The sequence below is a fragment of the Cardiocondyla obscurior genome, linkage group LG04 (genome assembly GCF_019399895.1).
Source record: "Cardiocondyla obscurior isolate alpha-2009 linkage group LG04, Cobs3.1, whole genome shotgun sequence".
In the NCBI taxonomy this organism is placed as follows: Eukaryota; Metazoa; Arthropoda; class Insecta; order Hymenoptera; family Formicidae; genus Cardiocondyla; species Cardiocondyla obscurior.
The window spans coordinates 9,152,890-9,171,331 of NC_091867.1; the positions used below are offsets into that span (position 1 = coordinate 9,152,890).

At 46.4% G+C, this 18,442-nt stretch overlaps 1 protein-coding gene across 5 annotated transcripts in view; it reads left to right on the forward strand.

Moving 5' to 3' along the window:
- Window positions 1-18,442, forward strand: part of Src64b (Tyrosine-protein kinase Src64B) — a 34,354-nt gene that overhangs the window by 10,637 nt on the left and 5,275 nt on the right. The window contains exons 2-6 of one of the 5 annotated variants that reach the window (XM_070654800.1): window positions 15,440-15,703; window positions 16,250-16,441; window positions 16,987-17,197; window positions 17,292-17,545; window positions 17,635-18,345. In XM_070654800.1, coding sequence (XP_070510901.1) covers window positions 15,661-15,703; window positions 16,250-16,441; window positions 16,987-17,197; window positions 17,292-17,545; window positions 17,635-18,345 — 1,411 coding nt within the window. In that variant the 5' untranslated portion in view covers window positions 15,440-15,660. Of the gene's footprint in view, window positions 1-15,439; window positions 15,742-15,899; window positions 16,442-16,986; window positions 17,198-17,291; window positions 17,546-17,634; window positions 18,346-18,442 lie in introns of those variants that run through there. The other 4 variants (XM_070654804.1, XM_070654803.1, XM_070654799.1 and 1 more) reach the window with 4 other exon arrangements.

The window sequence follows — 18,442 nt, forward strand, 5'->3', positions numbered from 1 at the left end:
GAAAAAAGAGCGGCTCAATTTTATCGGCCGCGTGGTCAATAATTTCTTCGTCGGCGAGGTAGTGATTTCAGTGACAGACACGAGTCAGCTGGCGATCTTTTATTCGTTCCTTACTTGACGATTCAAGCTGCCTTGCCCTTTTTCTTTCTTCACCTTCTTTCGAACTTCGACCGTCTTGAAGGATATATCTCTCTAGCGCGGGACTATTTTATTTTCCGTCAAGGGTTTTCTTTTCTTTTTCTTTTTTCCTTTTTTTTTTTTTTTTTCGTCGCGTAACTCCTAAAATAACCGAGCGATACCTTGTAACTGTTTTTTTTTTTAGAAGGTTATTTTTTTTTAATTTTTATTAAACGTTATTTTAAAGGTGAAAAAAATTAAGTTATAGATCCAAGTATTATATCAAACGTTTCGGCTTCTTCCACAACGGTTGGGAATTAAATCGAGTTGAAACGCACTGAGTGAATTACGAGATTGTAGGTCAAACGTCAATTGGACGATTCCATATGGATAATCGGAGTTAATGGTATCTCGGTGATGTATATTACACGCGCGGAAGCACGCATCAACGTCGTCTAATATTCCCTGCGGAAAGTCAAGCGGTGGCTTCTTTTGCAGCCGCTTAATACGACAAACGCAGATAACAAACGTAGATAATACAGTCAATTACGCGATTTTTCAACGAGGCGAAATATTCTTTCGCGATTACGTTCCCGCTGTAGGTGGGCACGGGCGCTATTCAGGTGGGTAACTTTAACCCGCCGGGATCTTTTTTCTTTTTTTTTGTGTTCTCCGCGCGCAGACGAGGCAACAAAGAACGAGAATTCGGTCGAGATGCGACCCGGGTCGTGGGGGATACGCCGGACGGGGAATAAATAAAACATAGGCAAACACTTCAAAGGAACGCGCACGGTGTAAGTCATTGCCCCGCACGGATGACATCGTTTAGAGAGTGCGGATGACACAAGACGTACTTGCGAGTCACAAAATATATGTATATATATTTAGAAAGAGGGAGAGAAAGAAGATACGTAGCAATACATATAATATTATATTAAATTAGCATTTGTTTTCGCGCTGGTATAATTTGTATTTTTTAAAAATATTTTTTTTTAGAAACTTTCTGTAGTAAAAAAAAAAAGATTTGATGGGTTTTAGGGGTTAATATTCAGCTCGCGTGCTCATGAAAGGAAAACACAATCGCACAACTGGTGATACTGACCCCGGGGCACATCTGCGTGCCACGTGGGGAGGGCGCGCCACGTTATCCCGAACCCCTCATTTTGATCAGAGAAATGGGTGCCGAACAGCACGTGGTTAATGACGATTGGGATGATCTTCTCGGTGTCGTTCCATCGATTTTTACCCTTTCTCCTTTCCGATGGGTCCGCGGGCGCGTTTTAGTGGACGATAAAAATGAACGATACGTTCAACTTAACGTTATGGATAGAGACAAGCCGAAAGTAAAACGTCAATAAAAAAAATTTTTTTTTTATTTAAATTAAAATACAATTGTAACAGGAATGCATTCGTGTATTTTTGTTGCGCTTGGAACCGTCCTTTTCAAATACAATCCACCGTATGTTTATCGATAAAAGTGTTGGCATTCGAGATAACGAGGCACCCGATAGACTTGTTCCCTTCGTAAAGCGCGTCCTTTCGCCGAGTTGTTCTCGTAGGAGACGTACGTTCATCAGGGCAGAATGCACACAGGATTTTGTCGGAACACGAGACGCGGCAATGTATTATCTAATCTTGGCGCGAACCACAGCTGCGATCGCTTAAAAATATATACGCCGGCCGCCGATCCTCTCTTCTTCCTTTTCCTGCCCTATGGATTCTCGACCACGCAACAATGCTCCCCTTTGCGATAATAAAAATTATCTTGCGTTGTTTTCTTCGTAGTCTTGCGTCACGCATTCTTTTCCCCCCTTCGCTCTGCCGCGAAGAGCTCGGTTTGATTTTTTCTCGCGTACGAGTCAAGCATTTATTCGCCTGCCTCAGGGGGGAACGTCGTCGTCTTCTGTGCACTTTTAATTGCTTATCGAATGGAAAAAAAAAAGAAAAAAAAAGAGAGAGATAACGCATTCCCGGCGTGTGCTTTCCGCGTGACCGCGTGACCAATTACACGACGTTCCGCGGTATTTAATTTTTTTTTTTTTTGTTTTAAACACCGATTGGTTACGCGACACGCGGAAAAACCGCGTCGCGTATTTCCAGTTTCGAATGCATAACCGGCTGCTCGATATACATGAAAGAAGGTGCTTACGTTAATTAACGAGCCGGACAATAATCGTTAAAACTGGATGTCGGGAGTCGCGCTTCGCGGTAAAGGCCGACTTCGCGAACCCGGGACGGGGAAGATCTCCAGTTTGGAGAGTCCTTCGTCCCTTGTTTCTTCTTTTCCATTACGGAATCGGCGCGGCACACGTTCGCGCTACCCGCCTCGTCTCGCCCCGTCGAGCCCCGCCGCCTCTCGGTATCGATCGATTTCCGTTTCCCGCGAGGAGGGAGGTAAATTTTCGCACGGCAACCACGAGATATATCCGGAAATAGGCCCGCGACATTAATAGACACCGGCAGCGGCACACGGTAACCACCCTTTACGTTTCTGTCTCTTTCTCCCGGCCCAGAAGCGGAGCAATTTTCCAGGGCCGTAGCTCCGGATCGCCGTCTCTCGTGCGGCAACGAGGAAGCTGCGCCGAGGAGCACGGGCTTCGTTTGCAAGCTTGCCCGCGGTTACGAGCACGCGGATCTATATCGACACATCTGTTGAGGCTCTCTCTCTCGCGCGCGGTGCCTTTGCCCCGCTCAAGTACCCGCCGCTTCAACCTCCGCGTCGGAACTATCGGTAAACAGGGCGGAGGGACTCGGCCGGCCCTTTCCGCGCCCGATTTAAATAATCGAAATAAAATCACCGCGCAATTAAAACATTCTCAAACCCTCGGGGATACTTCAGACGCTGGCTGCTTCGCTCCGAAGCGTCTCGCGTGTAGACATTCGATTCATTACGGCCGTTGTAGATTTTTTTCCTTCTCGCGTCTCGATAAAGGGAAACAGTATTTTTTCCTCCCTTTCTTTTCTTTTTTTTTTTTTTTTTTTTAATTAATGACTAAATACTCATATTTCTATGATTACATTGGGATTTTATTTTAACTGCACGTTTACACGACACGGTAGACATTCAGCTGCCTCGAAGTCACTTTCTAATACAAAATGAAGCCATTCCAGAAAACCTCGTTAATTGCGTACGGAATTACAGCTACGCTCGCTTTCCCCGAATTCGTCGTGATAATTTTAATGTTCCCGGGGCACGATATTACGGAAACGCGGCGACAATTCCGTTTCCGCGAGAATCGCGAGACGGGCTCGATGTTAATATTAATTTCGCGCTCGGGGAACAGATAAATTGTCCCGCGTCTTTAATAAGGAGCGATGGCTAATTGAGAATCTTGCCCGTATCTCAACGGCGTTAAATCAGCATAGGTACGTGTTGCGTGATAACGTGCACGTAGCAACCGTATTATGACTATCGATCGCGTTCTCCCGCACGCGGCGCGACTCGCTATCGAAAATCACAGCTGCTAAATGCGACCAAGAATACAATATCGGGGAACGTAATTACGGTAAAGCGCGTGCACGACTCGTTTTCGGTGGGGGGCTTGCCGGTGTATTTTCGTGATTAAGCTCGTGGTTTAACAAACGTTACGCTCTTGTCGCGTTCGGTCCTCTGTTGTTGCCATTGTTCGTCCACAGGGACAGGTCGTTTCTCGTCTCATTACATTTCCTTGAATTTTTAATAACTTCCCTACGGTCGATCGCACGGTCTTTAGTGATATTTTGATTAATTAATTATCGATGATTAATTGGAAATTAATTGATGGTGATATTGCGTATATTTATTGGTAATTAATAATAATATAAATTATCGATTGTCGAGCGCACCTTCTGAGGTTAATTTTCTACGCGACTCCTTTTCTTTCTTTCTCTTGTAATTTTTATTTTATTTTTTAAAGTTTTTCTTTTCTTTTTTTTTTTTTTTTTTTTTTTTATAATTCTCGCAGTTGAAGTACCTTTAATCGTTATGTGCCAGACGTACTTAACCCGGCAATGGTCAGACTGGGTGTAATTTACGTTCCGCCCGGCGGTGCAGCATACCAGAGGCAATTTCATGCCTCATCGGAATTATCAATAAATTTCCGTATTCGGGTAATTTAGAAAATCGATTTTCCATATATATCGAGACATCGCGCGTACGTCCTACCGTTATTATAAAAACAATATATCACAGACGCGTTAAGTGTACTACAATCGTAGCTTTCGCTTCATTTTTCGAAATACGTTTTCGAATTAGCATTTGGAAAATATTCATAACGCATCTCACAAAGTAAAATTCGAACAAACAAAAAATAAAAAATAAAAAAAAAGAAAAAAGAAAAACTATTAATAATCCGAAATCGGCTGCTTCATAAAATTCTTTTAAATAAAATTCTTTTAGATACACTGCACCTCGCTGAATAAATAATATACGCACGTCTTTTCTCAAGTCAAAGCGTAATTTCTCACACGCGTAATTAATGGACCTGCTTTTGAAATACGAGATCTCGTTGTCCCACCTCGGTGTTACAAAGCGCAGATACACATATAATATCCCGTCCCGTAGAAACGTCTCTCGCAGCTTAACCGTTACCTGCATTGCATCACGGCTAGGTCGATCCGACGCGGATAGACGACGACGACGACGACGACGACGATGCGATCGGGTATTACGCGTTTGTCGAGTGCAAAACAAAATATAATTTTGTTCGCGTCAATTAACGGGAAAATTTTTAACCAAGGCTGAAGAATTTACGGCAGCGAGAAACGTGAATAGACGGCGTTCGTGCCCACGCCTAAAGTCGAACTCGGTTGAAGGGGAAAAAGGGGAGGAAAAAAAAAATGAGAAGAAAAACGGAGCCAAGACGAAACTCTCAAAGGCCACATTGGTAGTACTATCAATAGTTGAGTCGTTTCGGCTCGAGAAGTGCCGCTTTACTCGCGAGTCTTTCACACGGCGTTGTCGAAAGTGGCTGGTCAAGCACAAGTAACGTTTGTGCGACGTTGAGTGAGAATGAAAATTATATTAGTATACACTCGGCACTCATTGACGCGCGAGATTAACAGTTCAATTAATTTAATTTCCTTGACGAAAAGCGACTGCCGTCGCGATTTTTCTTTTTGCCTGCCACGCTTCTTGGAAAACAAACTTACTTTCAAACTATTTACTTTTGCAACGGAATCGGAAATTTTTAAGGTGATATTATCAAAAAGATACGTTCTATTTCTCAAGTCGTTATCGTTCAATTAAGAAACAAAGGAGGATGGCTGCAAAACACCTCGCTTTAAAGAGTTTAAGTCCCCCGTAACTGGACTTGAAATTAAAAAGTCCGCGGAACTTTGTCACGCTCGTTAAGAAAAAAAAAAAAGTTCACTCGCAGTTGAACGCGCATTTTATTCCGAGTCTTCGTGCTTAATCTGTAAGAATATAATTTTAAATTAGATCGCCTCCCCTCGTGAACCTCCTGGCGTCTACACATTTCCGTTTAACCAAGATCGAACGCCGTATTTAGAATTCGGGATACCGCTTGCGGGGCTTCTTTCGGGGATTTAAATTATTCAGCCGGGACGAGTGCCCCTCCGGGGAGGAGAAAGGTGGGCGCGCACCTCGCTCCGAGGTACCGATTGCATAATTCTCGTCGATTCATCTTAACGAGTGCCGACTCTCGCCGCGACGGCGAGTGGGATCGCGCTGCAGTTTTCGTCCGCCGGCAAGTCTCGAAGCCTCCGAGCCAACAAACAGCTTCGATATCGAGCGCCGTGCGCGTATGCTAGTCGCCCCAGGGGGGAGAACAGGGCGCCGACCTTTGAAATGGTGCGTCCAAGTGTTCTAGAAACCTGAAAGTCGCCCGGTTTGATCCACGGCGGGCCCCACTCGGACGAACGCGCCGTGTTGTCGCAATCGGAAGAAAAAAAAAAATAACGACGACCGTTTCGTTTCGGCAACGAGACGCGTAAATGCCGCGACGAAAAGGAAAAGGAAAAAAAAAAAATGCTGCGCGTTACGTGCTGATTGCGCGACAATGAAAGGGACGCGCGAAAAATTCGGTTACCTCGAGCGGAAAAAAGGGTATTTATTTCAAACTCCCCCGAGGTATAACGCGTGAGGACGCTTGAGAAAGAGCCGCGATTGTTGGTAATATATAACGCGCCGGGCGCAAGATAAATGATATACAGCCGGAGTATATGCAGTTGCGAAACGCAGCGCAGGTACCGGGATGTTTAATGAGAATTCAACGAGTCTGTTTGGGAGAAAGAAGCTTGTCTCAGGTTCGGTACATATAATCCCGAGATTCGCCGTGCGAGAGAGTAGCTGCTGGTGACTGCAGTTTCTACTAGCGTACATATTTCTTTTTAGACGACATTAATCGCAGCCAGGAATATTCGAAAAAATTCGAGGTCAACACCCTATAATTACGAAATTAATCCAAAGAAAAGTCCGATTACCCGTTTCAATCGCGAAAATCGGCCGGCTGTGAAAGTCGCGGTTGTTTGCTTTAGTCACCGGGCGCTAAAAGTATACTCGAGCGCCAATCGATACGAAAAACGCGAACAAACGATCCGTTTCGGGAGCGAATCGGGGAGGAATAAAATCGAAGCGAGCCCACGCAGGACGCAGAAGGGGGAGGGAGAAAAAGAAGGCCGTCCTTGACGATCCAATTCTCGCATGAATTGTCATTAAAATCAGCGCCGTCGTCATACGACCGCCCCATCGTCTTCTTCCCTCGCCGGCTTATTTCTGGACGGGGTTTCCGGGCGAACCGAGAGAGCGCATCGATCGATCTCCCCCTCGGGTTAGAGTTTTCTCTCGTGCTCGCGCCACGTATTCGTCCTTACGATATTCCCCGGCGACGTATACGGGAAAATCCGATCCGACGGGCGAGAACGCGAAAAACGTGTAGCCGCCGAGAGCGTCGCGCGCGAAATACAACGCGCGAGATGCATTTCTCGCGCGTGAGAACGTCAACTGCATGCACGGAAAACGCGCGGCTGCATTATGCGGTTTCCCCCGGTCGCACGTGTGCTCGCATACACGCCCGAGAGAAACTCGCGAAGCGTTACATCGCGAACATAGATATCGGGCTGTCTCGCCAATCGCGCGTTGCGCGTTTCTTTATTAGACGTGAGCGCGTGGGTCAATTTTATTACGTATGGAGTCGCGGTGAAAAAAAAAAAAGGAAAAAAGAAAAGGGAAATAAAAAAAAAAATGTGCCGTTCAAACGCACAATTCCCACGTGCGGAAAATCACCGTGCTACCGTTTGATTTGCGTTTGATTACCACATATTTATCCGTGGAAAATAGACGTTATTCTGTTGACGAGGATATTAATTATTCTTCAAAGAGATTGGCTTCTTCAACTGGTTTTGTTTACCGGACCCGTTGAATTTTTATCGATAATGTTACAACGTTAACTTTTTTCCTTCCCCCAATGTTATCTGACTATATTCCCTTCCGGTGTCGACGATTCCCTTCCCGTCAAGTCTTCGTACTTGAGCTTTTTTCCGACTGTACGGGGGCATCAAAGCTTTGTCGGCGCGTTGGCCGGAAGACCGAGCAGATTCGAAGCATTAGCACGGCCCGATGGAAGAGAGAGACGTTTACCCCACGTTGCAGATCTCGCGCCACCCCCGCGTCGTTGAAATTGCCCCGCGTGCCCTTTCGAGCCTTTCACGTCGTTAGTAGAACCTACGACGCTCTCTGGAAAATGTTTCAGCGGCGCGCGACGACACAATGGCAATTTCACCAAGCCAATTACAATCATAATTAATTTCGAGTCAATAGATTATAATATTCTTAGTTGCAAATTAAATTTCGTTTCCCTTTAAATAAATATACGTGCAAATTTATTCTAATTTTATTTCTAATCACCCGACTGTTCCGCTCGAAGAATTTTCCTTGAGAATAAATTTTTATTTTTCTTTTTTCTTCTTTTTCTTTTTTTTTTCTTTTTCTTTTTCTTTTTATGTAAACGAAGAGATCTCATTCGGAGGATCCTAACGACGTTTCCACTTGGTATCTTACGTTTTCCTTCTTATCGTTACGCGCTAATTCCGTCCTTGCACGAAGGCTTTCCTCTTCGCGCGCGGTAGTGCTCTCTTTTTTATCCGCATCCTTTCTCCCCGCGTATCCCGTTGCTCGGTGTCGCGGAGTTAATCGCGACGCTCAGGTCTGGGTAAAAAGGGATCGATTTTAACGCGTCTGCACGAGCGAACGCACTGTCACATGCGTGGCCGCCGCCAGTGCAATGTAAAGTGCCCCGTGTCGACACCTTCTCGACATTGGCCGCGTTTTGCCGCCTAGGTGCTGCCCGGCTGTGCCCGCGCATAGATTTGCCGCGATTAGATCTGGGTCCGCCGATATCGGCGGTATGTGAAAGTCCATTCTTAAGCGCTGCGGCCGCAACTGACGGAATAATACGGCTTATCGACCGTGGAGACCTTTAAATTATTAATGATCGCCCGCGCGCCGAAACGCGCGCGCTCGATTTGCGAGTAATCTGAAATGGCAACCCGCCGATTTATCGAGAATTTCTAAGCGACGAAATTATTACGAGCACCTAATCGAACGTTAAAACGATTGTTCAGCGTGATCGAGAGAGGGAGGGAGGCAGGTGGGAAGAAAATTACGTGAATAATAGAAAATCTTTTTTTTTTTTTTTTACCGGCGTAACCGATCGTTACGTCCTCGTGAAATTTAACGCCGGAATAAAATGTAAGAGTTAATTCTAATTTTGGGAACACTTTCATTACGCTTTTAATTAATCGCGGGCGGTTCGTGTTAAGAATTATAAATGATTTCGCGTTGATGCTCAATTTCCCGCGGTGTTGTGAGATACAAAGGCGGCTAGATCTCGGACACCCTCGGTTCTGTTACACGGTAATTTGCGGGCGATTCATTAAGCTTTATGATTAACACGTAAAGCGTAAACGACGCCCCGGCGATATAACCCCCTTTAACAAGCATTCGCAGGCTTTCGTGCTTGCGTAGGGCAAAATTTTAGAGTATTCCAACTTCTGCGCATGCATATACTATGTATTAGCCACGCGAAACTATCGGTCGCCGGTAGTATATCGTAACGCCGCAATATAATGGCCTCCTCGCATCTGTATGCTCGAACGTGCGGCAAACCGTGCGGCACTCTCTGAATCCTTAATATCCTCTTGGACGGCCGGCCATCCAGTCGTTTATAATTCTCTCGGAATATGCGCTCCTAGAAATGCTGCGAGTCTTAAACATCAAACGCCACGGGGCTTTCCGGCTGTTCGGCAAAACGTAGAAGCTCCCCGGGGCGGATCGCGATAAATGAATCCGACGAAATGCGCCCGGGTAAATATTTTAATAATAGACGGAGCTATTAGAAGCCCTGCGAAATTAACGTAAATAATTCCGCCGAGTTGTACGAATGGATTTTAATTATATCGAGGAAAACGGACCGCTCCCGTGCCTTCTTCGGGTTCGTTTCCCGTCCGAGTGTGAGCGGCGTGGATCGAAAGTCAACTGCGATGATTGCGGATTAAATGACCGTTATCGGATTGAAAAAGCGCGAGAAGTGATTCCAGCCCGGCGGTTTCGGATTTCGCGCGAAGATCCTCTTTCCTCGGGCGGAAGCGATCGTTTCTCAGACTTTTCCGCTTTCCGCGCTGTCCTCGCGAGGAAGATAGAGGCGAAGACGAAGCGTCCGGTTTCACAGAAGGAAGAGCACGGCTGCTCGCGAAACACGTCGGCGCGGTGCATGGCAGGTAGGCAAGGATATAAAACGAATGGAGGCGAAGTCGATCCCATTTAACTGCCGGGGCCTTGAAGTATCTCAAAACGCGTTCTACGGCTTTCCCCGCGCTTATGTCGAGCGCGCGGGGAGAAAAATGAAATCGAATAGCGCGGCGCGCCGGCCGAGCAAAGATAGGAGTAAAGCGATTTGCCGCTCGAACAGACTCGGACACGTAATTCGCGGGAAACGAGAAGGCCACGAGGGGGCGAGGGGGAGGGAAAAAAAATAGAATTTTATATGTACGAGACCCTCCCAGGCACCGTTGCACACATTTTTCGGCCCATCGATATCTTAATCTCGGAAGGGATGGAGCCCTAGGGCCTCGTAAAACGCGAGCTTCCCTGTTCCGTGCTATTTGTAGGCATTTAATTAAGCGAGGTCCTAAAATAACCCTCCACGGTCCGTAGGAAAATTCCATTTTCCTGGGCAACATGAATCATAACTTTTACCCTCGTTGAGATACGACGCTCCAAAGTCTTGGGAGACGACGACGCTGACGCGCGTGCGGCACTTTCAATGCACCGTCTTATTGAAGCGTTATCTTCATCGTCGATTAATACGGTATAAATCCGCAAAGATTACCGTGGCAAAAAAAAAAAAAGGAAATGAGTAGTGTCGATCCCGGCGACTTTATCTCGCGGCGTTAAATGCGGATGTCGTCTTCGGTTTGCGTATAAAAAGTTGCGCTCGGTACTTGAGAACCGGAGATTACCTTTACCTGGGTTTTTACGACTCCTCGCGGCGTATTCTAATTTTTTTTCTTTTTTTCCTCTCTCTCTCTCTTTTTTTTACTTTTTACCTGTCGCATTGTCGGTCAGTAACCGTGAAGATGGACACGCAAGGGGTGCCGATGAGGCTTTTACGCCGGGAGGCCCTACGACGGCCGGCCTCGACTTACGTCGAGCACTCTCCCAGATCGGTACCGTCTAACGACGGGCTATTCTTCGGCCTTCGCCAAGTCGTACGTCGCGCACCCGTGACTCACGGAGGGCTTACGTGACTCATTGTCGGTCGGTGGCTCCCGGCGGTCCGTGGGGAAAGGGCCTCTTTCTTCTCGTCGCGCGTCCGAGTCGCCGGGAACGACCGTGAAACTGCCCTACGTACCCGGGGCCCTTACTCCGTGCCGCCTAGGGCCCTATGCGATTAAACCCCGCTTTTTTTTTTTTTCCCCTTACCCCGCCCTCCATCCGCGGCGCTAATTCGCGGTGGGAAATTTTCCTGGCCGCGCACTCGTTAAATTCCATGAAAGCACCTGTCATCCTCCATTGTTCGCGGTGCTCGGCTAAAAATATGCAGCCGCCTGCGGAGTATAATTTTTTTTCGCCACCGGTATGCACGAGACGGGGCTTTACGCGGGGGCGCCCGGCGCTTTTGCGTAAGTGCGCACATGTCGGAAATGATAAGGGTAACGTTTCCTCCGGTTGAGCGCGCACCGGCGCGGAACCGCGGCGGCGAAAGTTTAACGTTCATTACTGCCTTTATCATTAATTTCCAAGAGACGCATTGCCATCGTCAACCACACGTACGTGGAACAGCATTGAACGGAAGACGATTACATACCCGCGGGAATTATTATGTAAGCCAAGGAGGCGCGGTGGTTATACTTCGCGCGTGGTAATTACGTTATGCAAGCTAAGCTGCGTGAGCGAAGGACTAGGCCTACATTTTCACCGCCGGCCCTGAAATTGAATTCCAATTATTCATCCACGGCGTCGTTAATTAACGATTGTTAACCGCCGTGATATCGCTGTTTAAACGTCGCCGTTTCAAGCTTCCGAGCGAAACTTCTCAAGCGAATTTATCTTAAGTGGCACGTCAGGTTCTAATGTATCATTGTCGGAGGATTCAGCAAGAAGCAAGCCGTCGTCTCTCTCTTTCTCTCTCTCTCTCTCTTCCTCGGGTCGAAGGATCGGTGCGAAAATAGGATTCAACGGCGTGCGTTTTGCCGTCTGGCAAAACCTCACCCGGGACGGGCGTCACGGCACGCCAGCTCGATGAATGTTTTATGATTTACACGCTTAGCGAAATCCCGGGCTTCTCGAGAAGGAGAATTGATAACGCGAGGGATTAAAACGCGAAGGCAGAAAAGGAAGGAGGACGTTCCCGGCTGTGCACCGGAACACGGGGCGCATTGTCGCGTCGACGAGACTCGGCTGCATTGTTTCGCGACGGCGAGAAAAGGTAGACGACAACGCACTTCCGCTTTGCTTCGTGATCGAGGAACATTGGCATGGACGGAAGACGACGGAGCCTCTTTCGCGACCAGCTTTTTCCGCTTCTACGGTCACGTAAGAACTTTTTTACGGAAATCCGCTAATTACGCCGGTTAACGAAGCCCGACTCGTCTTGGATTTAAATGTTCAACGTGAAAAAGAAAAAAGAGAAAAAAAAATAAATAAATAAAAAAACGTCGGGAAACACGGTGGAAGATCTTTGCGAGTAATATCGTTATTTTATTTAATATTTACATTACGAATTGTATTACATATTTTTATGTACAATAATTTTTATAATATAAAGTAATTTATGTAGAGAGAAATTAATTTAAATTATCTACGGATTTATTCTTCCGAGTAAGAGCGTAAATTTTCTTACTGATCTTCACGAGCGAAGGCGACTTTAATTGAGGCCGTCTATCATCATTTGGAGCATTAGTCGGACGGACTTGGTCAGTAGGGCGAGAGGCGACGGCATTTATATTTCCATCGAAAGTGCAATGCCAGGTGGATAGCTCGTGATTCGCGGCGGAGTTTATCATCTTTCGTTTAATAATTTTAACGCGCGCGATCTACATCGTTACCTCGCCAATCTTTGTAGCCGCTCCTTTATCCACCTCGGACGCATAAACGTTATCGATTAGCACGAAAATAAAATTTGCTACGGAGAAACGTGCACGCATTTTTTTACCTTAATAGCTGAAAGGCAAAAGTATTCCTTTTGAACGGCTGCGGCCGGGAGAAAGCTGTGTATGCATTACCATTATAGAATTTATTTCATAAAAACCAGATCGCTGAAGTAGTTGAATAGGTTAACGCGTTACGGGCTGATAAATTACGGTAACAATAAATCGTACGTTTTAATTAGCGTGCTACTTAATTAATTTTGACGGCATAAAAATTTCAGCGGTTTTCTTTGTTATAAAGAAAAAAAAAAAGAAAACATTTTCAGTGTATTTTTTTTTTTTTAAGTATTTCTTATTTGCAATTAAGTTAGCTCTCGTGAGAAACTTTAAATACATTCACGCTCATGATTTATTTACGAGCTATTTATGGAAAATCTCTCGAACCCATTTTAATATTCAGTGATTTCGAGGCACTTTATAATGTAAGATAATGCTTCGACAAACAGTTTACACTACTCCGCCGTCGGCTTTAACGTTATTAAGATGTTCGATTACGCCTTGTGGCTTTATAACGGCGACGTGGGAAGTAGTTCTATAGGAAAACAACAAAGTTATTACCTCAGGAGAAAGAGAGAGAGAGAGAGAAGGTAACTTCGTATCAAGAATAACTAACGCTCTCGCTTTTACGATCTATCCTTACGGTTAGTATCCGCACACACGACGTCGTTGGACGGTAAATTTTCACGTCTCGGCGTCCTTAAAGCGTTCGCCGTTTACACTTTATCACGCGAGATCGACCGGAGTCACTTCGTTGCATCGTGCAATCGTAAACGGAAGTAAAAGTGATAAGAACGGTCAGCGATTTTCCCGGGATTTCAACCGGAAGGTTATACATAATGCAATCTTATCGCGCGGTATCTCGCTTCGGGGAACCAAGTAAGAAGAACCTCCCGCGAAATGCATTTAGATAAAATTAAGAGCCGTCGAACAAATATATCGTCACGTACAAATTAACATTTCAGCCTTGCCCAATAAGAGCTTTTATCAAGCGATCGCGCTTGAAGATGCACCGATTAGAATTTTCGAGCAAAGGTCTCCCTCGATCGGGGGTGTCGGGGCGCTTCTTCGGCGCTTCCGAACTTCTCGATTTTCGCGAATACAAGTCGCTCCTATTTTCCGATCCGTCGAGACGGTTCTCCCCCGCGCTTATGCAGCCTCGACGAGGGCGATCGGGGACGTTTCGTCCCGTCGTTTACGTTAATACGTCTTTGTCCACGGTGGCGCATTGTTCGCCAACGTAAAAGCTCCGCCGGATGGCGGAGCGTGACGTCGCCGTGTACGAATACGTGTTGTAGGATATCGATCGTTTCGCTACCCGTGTATTACCCCGTTGCATACACGTGCGCATGGATGAGGGGTGGGTCGGGGGGGAAGGGGAGGGGGGGAGACGGTGAGCCCGAGTTGTTCTATAGCTCGCAGTCGGGTCGTGCCGATCGAACGGCGGTCGCACGCCGTGCTTTCGCGGTGTTCGGCACCCAGGGGGTTGTGCCGACCCACATCCAAATCGATTCCGGACGATTGTTCCCCGACCCCATCGCGCGCACGGGATGTGCATCGGCAAAGGCGCGTTCGTCAATTGAAACGATCGCACGCTGCCAGTTGAGCCTGAAACGATTTCTTCTCCGTAGTAAAAGTTAATTGCGTACCCCATTTTTTTCTTTCTTTTTTTTTCCTTTTTCTTTCTTTCTTTTTTCTTTTTTTTTCGCGGATTTTGGAAGCCGAAGAAGCCAGCTGCGACTAATCTCGAATTATTATCGCGGTATAAATTATTCTTAAAAATTATTTTTTTTTTTTTATCTGTAATTAACTTTCCCGGCTCGAAGAGTGTTTTCTTTTTATTATTATTTTTTTTTTTCTGGTCCAGCTGTTTAATTAAAAACTCGGGGTATGTTACTGGCGAGACCATTCGTTTTATTTAATGATATGGAGATAATCGGAAGGGCGCTGGTAGCCGGCTTGGCATCGTTGGTCCCATAATTATTGGTTTCTCCTCTTTTTTTTGTGTAGATATCCTCCCCCTCCCCTCTGTTGCACCATTGGCTTACGGCCATTCAAGTAAAATCGGCCACGAGCTTCGATTTTTACGCTCGTCTCCCCCTTTTGTTGTCCCATCGCTCCGCGCTTTCTGCTTGTATTTTTCTTTTTGAGATAATTATTCGGTCGTACATCTCCAGCGCGTTACATTGATTGATTCTAATTAATTAATATATTCAAAAAAAAGAAAGAAAGAAAAAAAATAAAATTAATAAATGGCGTTAATTTTAATCGTCACGGACATTAAAAGAAGACATGCACGGACGTGTGCCGATGATATTCGGCTTGCAAATACGAGGCCTCGCGTTTTTTATTTCGCAACAGAGGATCGTTTATTGCCTTACGTTATACCCGGCCGGATCATCAGCCGAATGATCGAAGAATAACAATAAAGAGCGACGAAAGCGATGGTAATCGCGATGACGCTGCTGCTGACGGTGCGGTTAATCGCTGCTCTGGCGACGATGACTTCGCGTCCGCGACGTCCGCACTTGATCGGAGCGAGAGCCGCGAGCTTCCCGTTGTCGAACGAACTGCGATTCGCACAGACCTTGGTCGTGACGCGGCACCCCGCGACCATTGTCGCGATAATAATCCCACGGGCAGAATCACGACGGATCTCGTCCGCCTTATGTTGCAGGGAGCCGGCGAGTCCGATAATCCGGCGATGGGCGGACGGGCGAGAGGACTCTGAGGTGAGCTCGCAGCGATAATACAGCTTCGTTCCCGGCACGATCAGCCCGGGGCCCGGTCCCGTGCCGAGTTTCAACGCGACGATGGAGACTTGCCCCGCGAACATCTCCGGGATAGAGGGTGCGTAGGACTCGCGGCAGAGGTAGACCAGGCACGAAGTGATCCAGTATGGGGAAGTGTTGCAGCAAACGGCAAGAGTCTCAACCGATCGGTGAGTCCAGTTGCGAATCGACAACGTGCACTGTAGAAGTAATTACCGCTTTTATCACTGTAATAATTAATAATGGTAATGATTGCGTTAAAGATCCGTAGAAGAAGATGATTAAAGTTTCTTCCCCCCTTCCGTTCATCTCCGTAATTGTCAAATCGAACGTACTCTTTTTTTTTTTCTTTTTTTTATTTTCTTTTTTTTTTTTTTAATTTTTTTTTTCGAGGAACTAAAAATCCGTCTCGGTTTTCGTTCGACTTCGTTTCCGAGATACGTCGCGGTAATACACGGAACTAGTGGTTGCGCCGCAGGCTGGATTGAAATTGTTAATTAATTAAAGATGTTTGTTACATCGACGCTGATATATTTTCGGAACGAGCCGGCAACGTAAGTAGCGGATCTCGCACTGGGGCGGGATGTATCGATGGCGAGAGCTTGTTTATTAAAATTCGTAGACTTTTAAATGCGGAGAGATGAAGGAACCAGAATTTCCTTTCTCATCGGATTGGTTTTTTCTTGATGAGAGACGGATTTTTTCTCTCTATTCAGGCTATAAGAAAGCAGACACGGGACTCAGCTCAAAGCACAGCAATGGAGGTTCCTTGGACCGATACACCGCCGACCCAAATCAGAGAGGCGTGCAAGCTCGGGCGGATATTATCCGACCGAGGCCGACACCCTGTAAGCTACAGATACCGCATCAGCAACCCCGTAAAACGAATCCGCCTGTTAAGTCTGCATGTGTGTATTTTATGTTACTCTCGTTTTGCTTCCGTAGACAACCCACCAGATAGAAATCTTATTTTGCGAGCCCTAAATTTCATTGTGAAAACCCGCTTGGCATTTTAGCGTGTAGCTGGACCCATTTCGTACGTTTCCGTTGCTAAAACCGACCTAGTTTTAATTTTACATAGCTAATTAGATTGCTCTCTGATACAAAAAGCGATTTTCATTAATATTCCGAACAAGAGAGACCGTTCGCAAAATTTCTGCACCGCGTTTACGATAGTAAAAGCGAAATTTGTCAAAATCCGTATTCGGCTGTGAATTCTTTAACGTAAAATAAACTGAAATATAAATGGAAGGCAGGAACGGAGATTGTTACGTTTCTCCGATTATTATCGTCTTTTGTATCAAATAATTAGTAGAGGCCATTCAGTCGGCTTAGAACCCTCCCCCTCGTGCCAAAGTGTTTTACGAAGTTAAATTGTCTCTTCTGGCGTCCTCGATTTCGCCCCTCGGTCGGAAAATTTAACGTGACGTTTACCGTTTCTCTGCCGATGCAGCGCATTCACAGAGATCCAACAAGATCGTGGTGGCACTGTACAATTACACGGCGCGAGAGAGCACCGACGTTAGTTTCATGAAAGGCGACCGAATGGAAGTCCTCGACGATTCCGAGCCGGATTGGTGGAGAGTGCTGCATTTAACGACTCTGCAGGAAGGCCTGATTCCGTGGAACTTCGTGGCAGTCGAGCGGTCGGTCGAGAGCGAAGAGTGAGCATTTATCTTCTATTCTTTCCCCCCGACCCTCTTTGCCGCTGTATCTCCCGATAAGATATTGCGTGCTTAACGCCGCCGCTCTCCGCAGTTGGTTCTTCGAAAATGTGTCGCGCAAAGAGGCGGGCAAGCTGCTGCTGGCCGCCGAGAATCCACGCGGTACGTTCTTGGTGAGGCCGAGCGAGCACAATCCACGGGGTTACAGCCTGTCCGTCAAGGATTGGGAGGAAGGAAGGGGTCACCACGTAAAGCATTACAAGATTAAACCCCTCGACAATGGAGGCTTCTTCATCGCCACCAATCAAACGTTCTCCAGCTTGCCGGCTCTGGTCATGGCGTACAGCAGTGAGTCTTTGAGCTTTAAAATTTTTTTAATAATTAAATATAAAATAATGAAACGATATTTGTCTTGAACGAACGCTTTTATTATTCAGAAAACGCGCTGGGTCTCTGCCATGTACTTTCGAAGCCCTGCCCGAAACCGCAGCCGGACATGTGGGATCTCGGGCCCGAGTTGCGCGACAAGTGGGAGATCAACAGGAACGAGATACAGCTAATCTCGGAACTGGGTAACGGCAATTTCGGCAAAGTTTACTACGGCAAGTGGCGAAACAAAATCGAGGTAGCCGTAAAAACGCTACGTCCAGGGACCATGTCGACCGAGGCGTTTCTACAGGAGGCAGCGATAATGAAGCAATTCCGGCACAGACATTTAGTCGCGTTATACGCGGTTTGCTCGAAAGAGGAACCCATCTACATTGTGCAGGAATACATGTGCAACGGCAGCTTGTTGGACTTTCTCCGAAAAGGAGACGGCAAATACATGCAATTCGAGGATTTGATTTACATCGCGGCCCAAGTCGCCTCTGGCATGGAATACCTCGAGAGCAAGCAGCTCATACACAGAGATCTCGCGGCGAGGAACGTGCTGATCGGCGAAAAAAACAAAGCGAAAATCTGCGATTTCGGTCTGGCTAGGGTGATCGAGGACGACGAGTATTGTCCGAAACAGGGCAGCAGATTCCCCGTCAAGTGGACTGCGCCGGAGGCCATCGTCTACGGCAGGTTCAGTATCAAGAGTGACGTCTGGTCCTACGGAATCCTATTGATGGAGCTCTTCACTTACGGACAAGTTCCTTATCCTGGTAATTTTTAAAAATATTTTTTATTCGTTAAGAAATATTTTTTATTCATTAAAAAAATATTTTAAGCCTATCTTATTATCTGTTTTATTAAATAAAT